The sequence below is a fragment of the Prunus dulcis genome, chromosome 5 (genome assembly GCF_902201215.1).
Source record: "Prunus dulcis chromosome 5, ALMONDv2, whole genome shotgun sequence".
In the NCBI taxonomy this organism is placed as follows: domain Eukaryota; kingdom Viridiplantae; phylum Streptophyta; class Magnoliopsida; order Rosales; family Rosaceae; genus Prunus; species Prunus dulcis.
Window position 1 is genome coordinate 304722 of NC_047654.1, and position 16262 is coordinate 320983.

The following is a 16262-nucleotide window of genomic DNA, read 5'->3' on the forward strand; positions in this document are numbered from 1 at the left end:
TTTTTTTTTTGAAAGTACAGAATTTTTTTGATTTGCTCAAGCTATGTTTGCTGCTAAAAAAGTGGCTACTAGCCTGGAAAATGATCTAATGTTTGTGGGAAAACTTCAAATTCGTAGAAAAAGACATTTTGATGAGAATGTCAATGATGAGTCCACACAATCAACTCATGAATCGGCTTTTATATATTGTTGATGAAGCAATTGGTTTTTTGAAGAGAAGGTTTTAACAATATTAAGCATTTGAGGATATCTTCGGTTTTTTATTTACTTTAAACAAGTTAAACTCATTGGATGAAGATAATTTGGAATCATATCGTGATTATTTGAAATTTTTTTTGAAACATGTCATGTCTTTTGATCTTGATGTGAAGAATTTGTCTGAAGAGTTAAAAGTCATACAAGATATTTTACCAAAAGAGGCAAACATCCACTGACATTTTGAGTGCTTAAAAAGACTAAATTGTTTTCCAAATCAATCATTGCTTATAGAATATTATTGACTTTACCTGTTACAGTTGATTTGGCTGAAAGAAGTTTTTCCAAATTGAAGTTATTGAAATCTTACTTGTGATCAACCATGCCACAAGAAAGATTAAATGGTTTAACTTTGATATCTATTGAAAGTGATTTTTTGAAAGAACTTGATTTTACTCGTTTGATTAATGATTTGCAACTAAAAATGCAAGAGGACAGTTTTTATATGATTTTTTAACTGCTAGTTGCTAGTTTTTGGTTGTGTGGCTGTTTTGGTTGATGGTTTTGGTTGCTGAACAAAGTGTTGGTTTTTGGTTGATGGTGTTGATTGATGTTTTTTGTTAGTTTTTGAACTACCTTCACCAATTTTTTTTTTTAATGTAAAAGACAATTGAGTGGGCTATGAATAAAAGAAATTAAATGTAGTTGACTTTATTAAGGATCGATTTGGTTCTATTTATGGATGTAATTGATGTCACTAAGGGTGCATTTGGTTCTATTTATGGATTATGAATTTTTTTTAAGTTGTATATATAGGGCATCAACATCTCTCTTTGAACAGGTATCCAAAATCAATGGACCAGCCCTGGGCACTAATCTATCCGTATTTAAACTTAATCAAAGTAATGCTTCCCCTAATTGACTCTAAGGCAGAACCCAAACTCTTCTCAATTTTATCATTATAATCCTTTCTCCTCTTCTTGATCATAAATTGGTCATATTTATGCCACAAGAACGCAACAACACAAGTAACTAAAGAAATCAAAATAACAGTCATTTTCTTCTTATCGGAGCTATGTGTCGAGAAATTGAGCGCAAACAAGCACTAGGCGGTCCTGATATCAGTCGGATCGTACTGATTAGCGAAAGCCGCCACTTAAATCGACAGGTATGTCGTGCAAGTGGAGACATTTTTGATGGACTTACTAGTCAAATACCAGGCTTTTGAACTGGACAAGCTGGTGGTGTAAGAGGTACATGGCGAGCTATTCTTGAGAGACTGGTTATAGTTATCGATGACGTTCTTAAGCATGGCTTTTCCGACTAGGGCTTCGAACTGCTGCATGGTGGTGATGTTCATGTAACCTTATGACATCTAGCTAGTCTCGAAGCCGCATGAGGTGCGAATGTCGAAATTGGGGACAAACTCGGAGGCTAGGGCTTGGTAGGAGGCCTAGTAGCCCTCGGGGGCGTCTGGTAGGGAGAGAAAGGGGTCGGTGAGCTAAAGGTACTGTGCCTCGACAAGACGGAGGCCTTGGGGGATGTATTGGCACTAAGTGTCGCTTAGGCTTCTATAAAGTGAAGGGTGAAAAAAAAAATTTAAAACTCATTTAATGATGTGGCATAGCCAACTCATCAGCCATATCAGATGTGGTACAAATAAATGGTCTCCCTAGCATTACCCTTAAAGGAATAACAGACACCAACTTGTTTACCAACTTTATTAACACCAACACATGTACCATGTCACCGCCACCTCAATTTTTTTTAATTACATATTTTGTTCCCAAAAAAGGGAAAAATAAAATAAAAAAACAGCAACAAAAAATAGGCCAACCATCATTCCACATTAAGCCCCTTGCCTCCCCCAGCCCCAACAGAAAAAAGAAACCTAGAACGCTGCCAATCTTTATGCAATTCTAGGTATAGGCTGCCAAGTCCTGTATTTTGGTTTTGCCACCGCATCAGATGAAATTGAATTAAGCTAGGTTGCAAGTTTGGTTATCATATTTCATGTTCTTAATTAGATCTTGACATTGTAGCACAATGGTGAGAGAACAATCTTTAGATCTGAAGCTTGTCCTTTTATCAAAGCCTTTTTTTCTTTCAATTTCATTGACAATTCATGGCAATAGGAATAAAGCAAAAAGAGTCGTAAATCTCAACCTTGTTTGCTTTTGGTGGAACCTTCCTGTTCTTAGAATAAAAAATAAGAATTTAAACTAATTTTTTTATGATAATCATCCTTGGGTTTTTAGGGTTTTACAGAAGTGAAGGGAAGGAGGGAGGGGAATCGTTGGGTGCTTTTTTTTTTTTTTTTTTTTTTTTTTTTGGTTTCATATCATGTGCCACCTGTGTTGGTATCTATAAGTTGGTCAACAAGTTGGTGCCCATACCATTATTAAAAACTAAACCCCATTTGACAAATAAAAAAAGAATATTGACAATGATTAGAACTAGGAATATGATCCAAAAATATCACCAAGTTAATTTTTATTTTAATAAATGTTCGTAACTCAAACTAGATACCATCTTGAGTTCTTGTGTGAGGGCTTATATCAAAGCTTTTAAGGGTCTGTTTGGTATCCTATTAAAAAAAATAACTCAAAATTTATATATATATATATTTTAAACATGAGTTTTTAAATATCGATTTTAAGAGAGAGAGAGAGAGAGAGAGAGAGAATGTAAAACCCTTTTTTAAAAATAAAAAAAATATTGGTCCTCTTTTAAGTTGTTTTTAAGTTGGACTTTTAAAACATGGGCTTTATCAAACGTGAATTATAGACTTTGGACTCAAATGTTGTTTTTGAATTTAGAAAATGAATCCAAGTAATTAGAAAAATGAATCCAAGTAAGATACCACGGGCCCTAAATCTTCCAACAAAGTCCACAGAATATAGATTGTATTCTTAAAATATGTAGGCTTCTTAAATAATGAAATTTTATATCCGCAAAATTGATACCAAAATAAATAAATAAATAATAATCGCAAAATTTGAGGAGAAGTTTGAGGTGCCATGTGTTGATATCATATAAAAATTCAACTAGAAAACTCCCTATCCCACGATCCACCATCATGGAGGTGCGCAAACTCTTAACCAACTCGACACAGATGAAGAAAAATAACAAATGCAGCATACAATCTAACAATATATGGTGGTGTAATCGAATATACTACCTAATTACAAATCATAAATTTTCTGAAAAATCAGAACAAATAATCGTACAAATTCCCTCGAAACCCTACCCTGACATCTTCAACAAGGGATCTTATCGATGAACCATCTAATTATTTTTACAGGAAGCTTGATAAGAGTGACTGCCAAATTCGCTAACCCACCAACACAACAGCAGCATGGACACAAGCAACTCAAAACCGACCTGCAAAACAAAAAGAACAAAGAACATTACATCTAAGGAATTGATTTAACAAGAAGATAATTCATGTAACAAGAAGACAGCCATTGCATGTGTATGAATGAACTCACCCAAGAACCCAGATGACAGCACCAACAACAGATAAGACCAATGCAACCAAAGCAAAAGGCAAACCCAGCAAGAAACCCAATGGCCTGCAATCTCCCATGCTAATTGATCAACAACAACAAAACTCTTGCCTTCACCTAAAACACTTGTCTCATATCTCTTTAATATATATGGGTTTTGAGAAGCGTTGTGGTTTCTTTGTGGATTTTGAAAGAGAAGATGGAGAATGTTGAAGTTGTCATAAAGGCAGGCGGACTTGTAAATTAATTTGTAGGAAGGAAGAATAACTGCTGTGAGACGGAGGCGGACTTGTAAATTAATTAATTCCAAGGAAGGAAACCTGACGTGAGGCGGACGCGGAATGCAACCGCGCGCCCTCTCTCTGTGTTTTAGGATTGGACAGAATTATCCTTTGCCAAACTCAAGGATATTTGAATTTGTTGAAGTTGTTGGGGTTAGTTGAGGAAATTCGTTTCCCAGAAGCTTCTTCTGTTTTTCTATTGGTCAAAAGTCTAGATTGTGAACTACGTGTGAAGACTTCCCTCTGGATGGTTTCCACACTGAAGCTTCTTCTGTTTTCGTATTCATTACGTGCGACTCAAAAAAATATATATTTTTTTTCGCTTAATCATTACTAAATATAATTAATAATTTTTTTTATTAATGATAAATTCATTTTTTAGATAATATCATGATTTGAAATTCAAATTTTGTTAATAGTTGTTGGATGAAGACGTCTTCAGTAGAGACGGACCCACAGTGGGGTTAATGGGGTCAAACGACCCTATGGACTCTATGGAAATAAGTTCGAATGTCCTCTTGAGCTAACTGTGCAATCCCATGAAATGCCTTCCACCGTACCGTTTCTTTTTTTTTAAAACATGCTGGCTAAAACGGCACTTATTTATTTATTTTTTTATAAACACGCTGGCCAAAACGGCATCGTTTTAAAAAATTAAAATAGTTCCAGCCATTCCAAAATCCCTCAACCCCAATTCTTTTCTCCTCAACCCTATATCCCCAATCTCCACCCCCCAAAACCTTTAACCCCCATCTCCTTCATTGTCGCCACTGCAAAAAAAAAAAAAAAAAAATTGAACTTTTACTCTATGACTCTAGAGACAAGATTCCTAAGTCCGTCACTGGTCTTCAGACCTTTATATAATAGACACTTCGTTCAAGCCATAGTACATAGAATTTTGGAATCACATTATAGGCTTTGATTTGTAATAAGGACATTGCAACTCTGCAGGACTCTATCACCAACCAAATTAATATTTTCAATTTAATTTATTGTTGTATTGATTTGATCTATTGTTATAAATAGAATTTATTTCGTTTTATTTTTTATTCTGTTATTTGGTTAATTTCTGACGTTCTCCAACAACAACTAATACCAACTTGAGATTCAAAAATTGTTGCTTTTCGCAAGTAAAAGACTTCTCCTCCTAATATTATCATCATGATTCCTTAACCCATTTCTGGGCCTTCCTTCTCGTAACTGCTTGGTCTGGGCCATACCAAGCTACGCAATCTAACTGGGCATGGTCATGCAAAATTAGAGCCCAAATAGACATTTAAGCCCTTTTAAAACTTCAAAAATTATATATTAAAAAACTTGTTAAACTAAACCGATTAACAGGTCCATTTAAAAAGCCCTGGAATTGAATTTGGTAAGATAAATTGTCCGGATGTTGAGTGTTCACTAATGTCGAGTCAAAGGTGCTTTTAAATCGGAGAGGAGGAACAAAAGATCACACACACAGAGAGCAGATCGCCACTCGCCAGCCAGCAGTGGCTTTTGGTTTTTGCTGAATTTTGGTGTCGTCTTCGTCAACTGTCGACCGGCGTTAAATAAAATTGCAGCACTGAGAGGTGCTGTTATCTTCTCTTACTTACAAGCTCTACTCTACATGATGCCATAGTTCATTCATAAAAACAAAAACGTACGTTTCCATGTATTCCTTATAACAACAATTTATTATTTACTTTTCCGTCTCTGCCCTCCCATTAATTTACCTCCTGCTGCTGCATTTCCAGCCCCAAAGCCCTACCCTGCCCTAGACGACGCCGTTTCACTTCTCTGCCGGTGCTATCTCTCACTCTCACTCTCAGTCTCGGCCGCCACTTTTACAGCCTACAGGCAACAAAGACCCATTTTCTTGGTATTCGCTTGAGTGCTTGAATTTATAAATTATAACTCTTTTCGTGTCTTTTGATCCAATTTTATTATTCCTCTCTTCGGTCCCCTAGTTAAATCAACGAAACCGCAGCAAACAACTTCGATTGGTTGTGCGTGCGTTATTTCTTTCGTACTTTATTTATTATTTAATTTTAAAAAATAAAACAAGAGATTGAGAACTTCACACTCTTGCTAGGACCAGGCCGAATGTTAGGGTTTGGATTTTCCAGAAACTATTTCTCAAGAACAAGGAAAACCAAAAGTGCCATTGCATGATTCTCCTGTGTTTTGTTAAATTATGTGTTTATTTTATTCCATTCAGCGCCAGGAAGGAAGCAGTATATATATTACTTCATTTTATTAGTATGTATAAAATGAACATTATCTGATTGAATATTATATTGCATTCAGATTTCAGAGTGTAAAATCAAATCATTATAATTTAGATGGAGGACAAGGAAAAATTGGGCCAAGAGAAGGATCAACTTGGGCAGCCACCTCAACCGGAAACAAATGATCAAGTTATGAGGGATGCTATTCAGGACAAGCCGGCTACTCATGAGGGAAATGTTGGTGATGATGTTAAAGTCAATGAGGCTCTTCTTAGTGATGTGCCCATAGAAAACAAGGCTGATGGCAGCAATGCCACTGTCAAAAATCAGCTCAAACCTGTAGATAAACATGTAGGGGTGGGGGAGTTGAAGAATGGGTCGAACGATACCGAGGTACCTAGTTCCAGACATAATGTTTTTGTTTATGAATGACTTTAATGCAATGAGTGTTCTCTTTCCCGGCTATAATTCTCAATTGCATTACTTCTTTTATTTTGCTTTTCTAATTTGCAGATGGCTGAGGCTGAGGATACGGGCGATGGTACACCATCGCAGCAAGCAGCATTTATGAAGGAGGTGGAAAGTTTCTACAAGGAAAACACCTTGGAATTTAAGGCCCCTAAGTTTTATGGAGAGCCGCTGAATTGCCTCAAGTAAGATTCTGGAAATAATTATTTTCACTGTATAAATTATGTGTCTTTTGCATAAAAAAGAGTAATTATGTGTGTCTGAAGACTGAAATCAGGTGTGGTCTAATCTCTGCATACTTTTTGTGGGATGTAGGTTATGGAGGGCTGTTACTAGATTGGGTGGCTACGATGTGGTATGTATGCATCTTGTTTCTCTTTGGATTAATTAAACTTAATGTTTAGCATAATTTCATATCTGTCTGCTGTAGACAAAGCATTGCAAAGAATGCTTGCACTCAAGTAGAACTTAATTGAAAGTTCCATAGATTTACTGGTTTATAATTTCACCAAACCGTGCCAAACTTATTAAAACTATACTTTTGCAATTTAAAAATGTTTGTCCTATCGTTAATTTATTGTCTGGACTGTTAAATACTGGGATCTTATGATAGATGCAAATGAATGGAACCTGATAAGTAGATTAAATGAGTTGATAGTTGAATTATATTAGGCTCATTCATGGTATGTGTGGGAAGGTTCACCAACTATATACAGTGATTTTGGTGAGGAAAAGCTCACCAACTATATTTGTGGCATATGAAATATTTTCTGAATCATGTGAGGGGAAGTTCACCTACTATATATAGTGAATTTGGTAAATTTTGGTAACTTTGAGAAAATCAGGACATTATTGTTCAACTCTATTAATTTTGATCTTTAAAATAATGATTGATGAAAGAAGCATAGTTAAAACCATAACAAAACATTAGTATACTTCAGCAACAGATTACCCACTTGGACCATTTGGAGATCATATTTATGGGCCTTTTTGTGATTCTCTTTCTGTTTCCCATAGGCTTTGACTCACAACTTTAATGCTTTACCCTGAGAGGAAAAAAATAAAAGAAATAGAAGATGAAGATATTTGATGGAAGTTTGAGACAAATAGAAGAATGTTAAAAGGGTATTACAAAGTTCCAATTTGGATGTTCGAAGTTTCAAAATGACTAAGGTTACTGCCGGTGTGCAGTCTTGTCTTTAACCTGCACCGACCAATAAGTTGGACTTACACAATTTATCACAAACATATGGTCATCAAAAGCATCTGAGAAAAAACAATGTTCTGAACCACATTTGTTGTAAGGTACAAATCTTGTGTCTCAATCTTTTAGATTTTAGAATTTGTTATTGTATTAGAGGTGGTTGTGTAGGGGTTGCTGGATTTTTAAAACCATTAATAATCCAAGAATAGTATTGGATTGAAAGGTTCTACAATTTATCACATTCAAAGCAAAAATTTGACAACTTCAAGTCTAATCTTATATTCTGAAATTCAACCGGCTTATGAAAATTCCATATAGTAAATTACCTCAAGAGGAGGAGTAGAGAGTTTAGCTTTAACTACCTCCAATCTCAAAACTTTGGTATGATGATGATAGTCTCACCCAAAAAGTTTTGAATTTTCAAAGCAAATTGAATTAATTTCTCACAAATTAGTTTAATTTTGCGCGAAAAAACAAATTGAACTTGTTCAAATTAACCAAGAACCAAGCATAACCATCTATGTATAGGGAACTTAGGCAGGTAAAACTGGTTTGGTTCTGGATTAATTTTGACGAAAGGAAAACAAGTATAATTCTACTAACTTCCTTTCTAAGATTTATGTTATGCTCAGACAAATACAAATTGTCTTCTCGCACCAGCTCCGAAAAGAATGCTTTTGAAACATGATATGCAAAGAAGCATTTAATGAAACAATAGTTCCTATGTCTTCCAGAAATGTGATGTAGGACAATAGTAAGAGGAAGGAATAAAAAAGAGATCTGGACTCACTCCGTCCTTTGGGTGTTTTTAATCACTCCCTAAAGAAAAATTCTGGCATCACACTGGCGTTGAGCAACACACCAAAGGGGCTTGGAGTCACCCCAAGTCTACCCATATGCTTCACACACGAGGAGAGGTGGAGCCATGTCCATTGATACAATGTATAGATAAATACTGTGGGAATCAAAGAGAATTTTGAAGAGCTTCAACGATTTATTAAAACTCTTAAGGTTTCGATTTGGGTAGCTCAAAAGAAGAATCCCTTGGACTTTAGAACGTGAGCCGTCATAAATTAATTTGCCTGACGTTAAACACTGCTCTTAAGTTTATTGGCTGACCTGTTACTGTTTGGCTATATGTCAAAAAAATATTTGTTTGTAGCATCACTTCAGCCATGCTATGGTACTACTCTATAGTTTATTGCGCTTGAGTGGGAATGTTAGAATTTATGCAGTTTATTTAATGTTATTTAATTCGTTTGGGAACTTTCCATTATTCTAGATTCCATTTTTGGTGTGATTTTATTTTATTTTTGTTTCCTTGTTTGACTTGGATTGGCCTCCCGCCTTCATGTAAATCATTTTTTAGACTTTGGTATTCAAACTGTGCGGACTAGAAAACCCTAGCTGACTTCCTCCTCTTCCTCCTCCTTGTCTTCTTCTTCTCTCTTTATCGTTCCATATACTTCCTTTCTTTTCTCTTTCCATCTACTATCTTTCTTTTTGACACATACAAAAGGGTGCAATGTGCGGAAGTGCACATCTATTGCCCGATTGCATGCACCATCCTATTTGGTGAACTAAATGAAAGACTTCATTTCTAACTTTGCATTTTAAATCACTCAGGCACCTTCAGCATTGAAGGCCTTTCAACATTACAGAAATTTGGGCTTAAATTTGCAAAATGCTAGGCTCATATAAAACCAAATCCCTAACTCTTTGTTTCGCTCCTCAAAACTCTATATGGAACTGGAACACAGACAAACTATTTGAATTAGTTATTTAGGAAGTTGTGCATATGCTTGGAATATTGACTAAACCTTGGCCCTGATTATATAGGAAACTGTTTCTTAGATTCTGTGGGTTCCTTCGCACAATGCGTTATGCCACTTTAAAAACTTTACCTTTTCCATTCATGTAATAGTAATATTGATGTTGACAAGTGGAATTATTATTGTTTCCATTGATTAGTAAAAGATAACTGTTATTGTGGTTTATAATTGCTTGCATAAGAGTTTTTGCTGCCCTGGTTTTATTATCATTAAAACCCTAAACTTATAAGCTACAAGGACTTTAGGAGTATTTATAAACTTCCTGAAAACTCGGTTGAGTTTAAAATTTCACTTCAATATATGAATCTGCAATTGGAGTTTTGATTACATTAAATTATGTGCTGGAGTAAGAGATCATGTCTAAATGTTTATTTGTTGGATTATATTCTGGGTAACTGCAGGTGACTGCATCAAAGTTATGGCGGCAAGTAGGAGAGTCCTTCCACCCGCCCAAGTAAGGGACATATTGTTTGTAGTTATTTTCTAGCAATCATTTAGAACCTGCATTAATCTTAAAGTTTAGAACTTGCAGTACTCTTATATAAAATATAGCATAGAACCTACCTTACTTTGATATTTTGAGTTTAGATGATCTACTGTTGCAGGTTGTTACAGATTTTGGTTTGTAATCTGCATATAGCTCACGTCCCCAATATAAAAGAAAAGATTGCTGTTACAAAAAATTTAGAAGCTGAATTTCTTTGACATTTGGAGTTTAGCTGTTTTATTGTTGGAGCTCATTATGGATTTTGGTTTATGATCTTCATATAGATCATGTCCTCGGAAAGAAAAAAAAAATAGCAAAGAAAAGAAATGTTGCATACAACTAAAATCTTGCTGCTATATTTTCCATTATTATTATTTATTATTTATTATTTTGGTTGTTAGCTTCATAACATACTATGTTGCTGGATTTAATACAGCTCTTATTTTTCATCTAATTCTTTGCAAAGTACATTATTCCATCTGATGGACTGAACTGTTTCTCTTTATCTCCTTCAGGACTTGCACAACAGTATCTTGGACATTCCGCATATTTTACGAGAAGGTAATGCCTATTTAGGGACGATATGATGATCAACTACTAATTTTGGTCCTTTAATAGAAACTTGATCTATCACCAACGAGGGGTTAGTTGGAATGGCCAGGCCCATGGTTTGCTCCCATGTGGGCTGAGGTTCGAAACCCCCAAAGGTACCTATCTAGCTATTTCTTAGTGTTTCCTACCTCGCAAAGATTGTAGGGTTCCGTGGGGAGGGGCAGTTTCAAAGCTGTTTCACTTTGCCGATTGGTGGATTTATATATAAAAAAAACAAACAAACAAAAAGAAACTTGATTTATCAGTAGGGATTAACTCATGATGATTACTGTACTATGTGTGATTCTATTCATACAGGTTTTGGGAACACTATTTGGATAGTAGTTAAGTGGGAGGATCATGACTTGGGTCTTCTAGTCTAGTTAATAATGTTAATACTTAATAATAAAGTGGATTCGTTGTTTCATTTGCATAATAAAGGGGATATGCTTCCTGTTTCTTAACATACGAAAGGGATATGCTATGTTTTTCAATTATCTTTACTGTCGTGAAAGGTGTATAAGGTCTATTTCTCACAGGGAGCTTGACCCCACTAAAAATGAGTTCCTTGAATCTGTTCCTATTAGACTCTGTTTCCCAGGTATTATTGTTTTAGTCATCATATCAAATTGCTACTTGTTGCCAATGCTTGTATTATTTCATTTGTCTTCTATTCCCTGAATTTATCAACTTGTGCAGGCACTTTTGGAGTATGAGAAGCATAAGAGGCAAACTGGTGAGCTTCGACTTCCTGTTGGACCTGTCACTCAGTCCACGACCGTTGAGAAGGAGGTGGAATTTCATTTATTTATTATGTACTTCTTCGATTGCATCTAGAATATCCTTTTCTGTACTAGGCTAAGGGCTATGTTGCACTGATTCTTCCAAATTGAGCCAGGGTGAGAATCTGAGAGGGATATGGATAATGATATGGGTTAGATACACTCCAATACATATCCAATACAGAAAATTGGGTATTGTTGGGTTTTTATTTAGTTGACTATGGGATATGGCATCAATACAGCATTGATACACACAGGACAGCATGATATGGTCAAGAGATTTCCAGGGGTCATTTTGAATTATTTTAAAAATTCAGTGGTCTTTTGAAACATTAAAAAAATATGGGGTTCAAAATTTAATTTTTAAAAGTTATCAGACCTACCCCACATCTTCATGTTTGACAGAAAGAGGAAATGACCTAGGATTTCTCATTCTGAGAAAAAATGGCTCCCAGAAATAAGAAGAAAGAAGAAGATTTGCTATTTTGTACGGAGAATAAGCATGCTTTAATATTTTATATTTTATTTTGTGTGGTATCATGGAAAATGAACATGATAGATGAACAATTAATTTGCAATGTAAATTATGTTTACAAGTATATATTATTTTAATGTCCATATCCTTGCCATACCGGTATGCTAGTTTTTCTAGATTTTCCGCATTGCTGTATGTATCGTATCTTATCGCCATAACTGTATCTGTATCTGTGCAACATAGGTTGAGGGTTCGTGTTAAATTTACTTAATGGAAACTTTTCATGGTGTTGTTTAGTTGACTTTCTTAATAGTCAGTATAAGGCACTAACTGCATAATATTATCTCTCTCTCTCTCTCTCTCAGTGATACTTTCATCTGTCTCTTGTGCAGGCAAGTGGTCATCAAACTCCTGGATCAGGCAGGGCACGAAGGGATGCTGCAGCTCGTGCTATGCAGGGTTGGCATGCACAGCGTCTTGTTGGATATGGTGAAGTTGCCGAACCTATTATTAAGGTGCACTGTAACTCTATGTCTTGATATAATGATTATACTTCTTTTTATAAGTTTTGTATGTCTGGAGAATTTGTACGTCTTTCATTACAGTTCAATTTTTTTTATTTTGAAAATGCTTTTTTTTTTTTTTTTTTTTTTGTAGGACAAGAACTTAAGTTCTACCTCAAAGCGTGAAAAGAATCTTAAAAGCATTGGTATGTTTCCCAACAGTGAAATATATTTCTGGCCAATCTATATTTTTTGCAAAAATGCATTTATTATTATATTGTCTTGTGTTGTCAGGTTCGATTAAACACAGGGCACCAACTAACCTGGAGCATGCAACTGCAAATATTGAGGCAGATAAGCAGTTACGATTGTTACTCGTTGGTCATTTCTGTAATTATATATATATATATATATATTATATTTTTGCTATGATTTCTCTGTTTTAGATCACCTCTTCTCTGTACTAGTTTAAGTTAACTATTTTTATTTTCATGCATTGCTAAGAAGTGATTGTGTTAGCATTCATTTTACTTTTGTGGACTCTTTTGCGTTATACCTGAATTTGGAAGAAATCTTACTAAAACATTTGTGTATAGTTTTGGATTCGTAAATCTTCATTTGCAAAAGAAGGAAAGGACTTTAAAAAGATTTTGACCATTGGACATTGGACTATCCTTTGTGCTTTGGGTGTTGGAAAAATAATAGAAGTGCACCTTTTAGGAAGGCTGTAATATGTAACAAACAATACATTCCCTAACTGCCTCAAAACATCCCCATGCTATCAAGGAGGTAAAACTTTGTTAAGTACATTTATTAAGCAACAAATCTGATTTACATTAAGGCTGCATTTGAATTTTTTTGTTTCTTATTTTTTTTTCCTGATCAAATCAAAGGCTACATGTTTTCATCTGGTAGGGTAGTCACGACTGTTGTTGATCTTGGACCTCCAGCTGATTGGGTGAAGATCAATGTACGAGAAACTGTAAGTGCGTTTTGTATTCTTCTCCTGATATTCTTCCCAAGATCTAGATTTGATTCAAATTTTGGCTCTCTTTTGTTGGTTCTAACTACTTTCACTCTCTATATGCTCAGAAAGATTGCTTTGAGGTATATGCTTTGGTACCTGGTCTTCTGCGTGAGGAGGTGAGCCCTTGTAGAATCCTCTTCCTTTTACCCTTCTGTTTATCTCTGCTTTGTACTTATTTATATAATGAATGTTAACATGGGGATTTTAGCGTGATCATTGTTTCAATGGTTATAATTGGATGGCTGAGATGGAGCAGTTGCATGATTTTTTATTACCACCCTTCTGATATTAGTTATTCCACATTTAGTGTGGCTATTGGTGATGATATGTTATTTCCTTTGATCCCTGAGATCTGTTGAAAGATAATAACTGTGATTAAGGAATGCATTTATGTGGGGGGTTTTGTGTCTGAGCCTACATGTGCTTAGTGTTTTTTTTTTTTTTTTGGTCAAAATATTTAAAACAAAGTACAATTACAACGAAGATCCTCTAGGGATGTTATAACCTTACAGATCAAAATTAAACCCAAGTAAAATATCCATAGGAAAGTTAGGATTTTGGAGTCACCTTCATTTTCCAAAGACGACAATCTAAACCTCAATGCCTATATAAATTGCTTGCTTTAAAGCCAGAGCTTCTGCCTGCAAAACAGATTTATGACCAAGCGGACTAGATCTTGCTATTAAAGGTTTAGCATTTGTAACACGAATAATGAAGCCTGCAGAAGAATTTCCAATTGGTAAAACGGATCCATCAAAATTAATTATGTAGTAACAGGACTTAATTCCTTTTGTAAGTCCCACACATCCACATTAGAGATGGCAGACATCTAGAGGCACTATATCATACCATACTTCGTATTGATACAGCTTAGAAATAGAAATTGATACAAGAGAACCATTTGTCTCATTTCCGTTTCTAAACCAAGAAAGCTCGAGGAAAATGGGGCATTTCATAAATGTTAATTTGAGCTTGTCGAACGTTTCTTGTGTGATGATCACATTACATATTTTCTCATAGTGAGTCAATCTTGTGTGCTAAATAATGTTGCTTACCAGTCATTGCCTTCAACATGCAAAGTCTTCATGCCTCATCGAATCACTAGAGCTCCTCTATGAGTTCATTTCTAAGCAGGGTCTTTATCCTCTTTTATAGCATCTTCCAAAAATAGAGCTTATGAAGTTCTTATTTGGACACTCTGCTTGTGTTGTACATGTTGGCCAGAGACTTGTAACACTTGGCTAGCTGATGGTTTGAAGCATTTTGTCCGGTTGAAACATCATCCGGATTGTTGTTTCCATTTTCAAAAACCTGGGAATTCAACTGTACCTTCCCTTGGACTAGATCATAAGATTTTTCTGAATTACAACTGCCAAAAACCAGTAGTTGTTACTTTCCCCATGTCATCAACATCTCCACAACATTTGTTCATGACTGGCAGAGGAAGTCAATCATGTGACAATTTGGACAATTTGTAGGTTAATCATCTTCATTTGCATGTCCATATTTGTTTTTCCGTATGTATTCATGCCATGATGCAATATGTGTGAGTGAAAATATACATGACCCTAGTTTTTTGCATTGTCCTTAAATACATGTGGACCATGAATACAATTGACATATGGCTGGAAAATTTTCACAGCATCATTTTTGACATCTATGATTGAATGTTCTAATCTATGGTACATCTCAGGTGCGAGTTCAATCAGATCCAGCTGGACGTCTGGTTATAACAGGCCAACCAGAGCAGGTTGACAATCCTTGGGGTATTACACCATTTAAAAAGGTATCTCTTTAGCTTCAGCATTGACTAATGAGAAAGGTCGCCACTGGCTTTTAAGGTTTGTGCATGTCAGAAATGGGTAGACAGGGTTGGAATTGAGAAAAGGAAGCATTATGCCCCCAAAAGTAAAATAAAATGATGTCACCTGCTTGGAATTCCATTTCGATCCCCATAGGCAATAAACTAATTTGGACCGCAAGAAGCTTTGTTTTTTCTATTTGCTGGAATTTGTGGTGTTTAAACTATCTACCGGGAGCGTCTGAGCTGGTTGCAAAACCATTAGAATCAACAATTTGTTACTTCAGTGCACATTTTCTTTATAAATTTGAATTGTTACCAGTTAAAACAAAAAAAGAGGTTACACTTACAATCTTTGTTCTGGTTTTCAGGTTGTGAGCTTACCTGGCAAAATTGATCCGCTTCAAACATCCGCTGTGGTTAGCCTACATGGCCGGTTATTCGTGCGTGTTCCTTTTGAACAGTGATCAGCGTGAACCTTCCACCCTTAGTGGGTTAGTTGATCAATTTTTCAGAGTAGGAATTACATTTTATTTTATTTTATTTTATTTTATTTTTTAATGTTGGGAGAGATTTAGGTTGAAGTTGGAATTAATTTGAGTTGATGTATAATCCGTTAATTCAGTCAAATATACCAGCATCCATGTGCCTTCTGCATGAGTTCAGTGGAACTTGCTCCGCCAAATTTGACGTTTGGGTTAAAATCCCCCATGAACATGAACATGAATCACCCTGCAATAATCCTAGCACCACCCACTCTTATCCCAACTTTTAAAATCCCATTTGATGTTTGGGTTAACTCCTTAATTGTCTGGCGGCGCTATATTTTCTTCCGTCTGCTTGGTGCTGATTCAAATTGATTACTTAGGTTTCGCGATATATTTTCTTCCGTCC

At 35.5% G+C, this 16262-nt stretch overlaps 2 protein-coding genes across 2 annotated transcripts; one reads left to right on the forward strand and one right to left on the reverse strand.

Annotated features, from left to right (window-relative positions):
• Window positions 1-3192: 3192 nt before the first annotated feature.
• Window positions 3193-4063, reverse strand: LOC117628300 (signaling peptide TAXIMIN 2-like). The gene is made up of 2 exons (XM_034360716.1): window positions 3687-4063; window positions 3193-3579 (listed from the first exon to the last, which is right to left on the reverse strand). The coding sequence occupies exons 1-2, from the start codon at window positions 3782-3784 to the stop codon at window positions 3456-3458; spliced, it is 222 nt and encodes a 73-aa protein (XP_034216607.1). The 5' UTR covers window positions 3785-4063; the 3' UTR covers window positions 3193-3455.
• A 1297-nt stretch (window positions 4064-5360) lies between these two features.
• Window positions 5361-16053, forward strand: LOC117627794 (AT-rich interactive domain-containing protein 5-like). The gene is made up of 15 exons (XM_034360037.1): window positions 5361-5630; window positions 5725-5849; window positions 6278-6591; window positions 6712-6851; window positions 6982-7021; window positions 10104-10156; window positions 10705-10750; window positions 11480-11572; window positions 12430-12552; window positions 12695-12746; window positions 12835-12901; window positions 13456-13522; window positions 13633-13683; window positions 15261-15353; window positions 15740-16053. Exons 3-15 carry the CDS (start codon window positions 6313-6315, stop codon window positions 15833-15835), a joined length of 1200 nt encoding a protein of 399 aa, XP_034215928.1. The 5' UTR covers window positions 5361-5630; window positions 5725-5849; window positions 6278-6312; the 3' UTR covers window positions 15836-16053.
• The last annotated feature ends 209 nt before the right edge of the window (window positions 16054-16262 follow it).

Excerpts from the sequence above, each read along its gene's own strand:
- LOC117628300 (XM_034360716.1), bottom strand. The coding sequence starts at position 3,784 with ATGGGAGATTGCAGGCCATTGGGTTTCTTGCTGGGTTTGCCTTTTGCT. Across the intron at positions 3,580-3,686 it reads GCTGTCATCTGGGTTCTTGG|GTCGGTTTTGAGTTGCTTGT; the intron begins GTGAGTTCATTC and ends TTTGTTTTGCAG.
- LOC117627794 (XM_034360037.1), top strand. The coding sequence starts at position 6,313 with ATGGAGGACAAGGAAAAATTGGGCCAAGAGAAGGATCAACTTGGGCAG. Across the intron at positions 13,684-15,260 it reads CTGGTCTTCTGCGTGAGGAG|GTGCGAGTTCAATCAGATCC; the intron begins GTGAGCCCTTGT and ends GGTACATCTCAG. Across the intron at positions 15,354-15,739 it reads GTATTACACCATTTAAAAAG|GTTGTGAGCTTACCTGGCAA; the intron begins GTATCTCTTTAG and ends TCTGGTTTTCAG.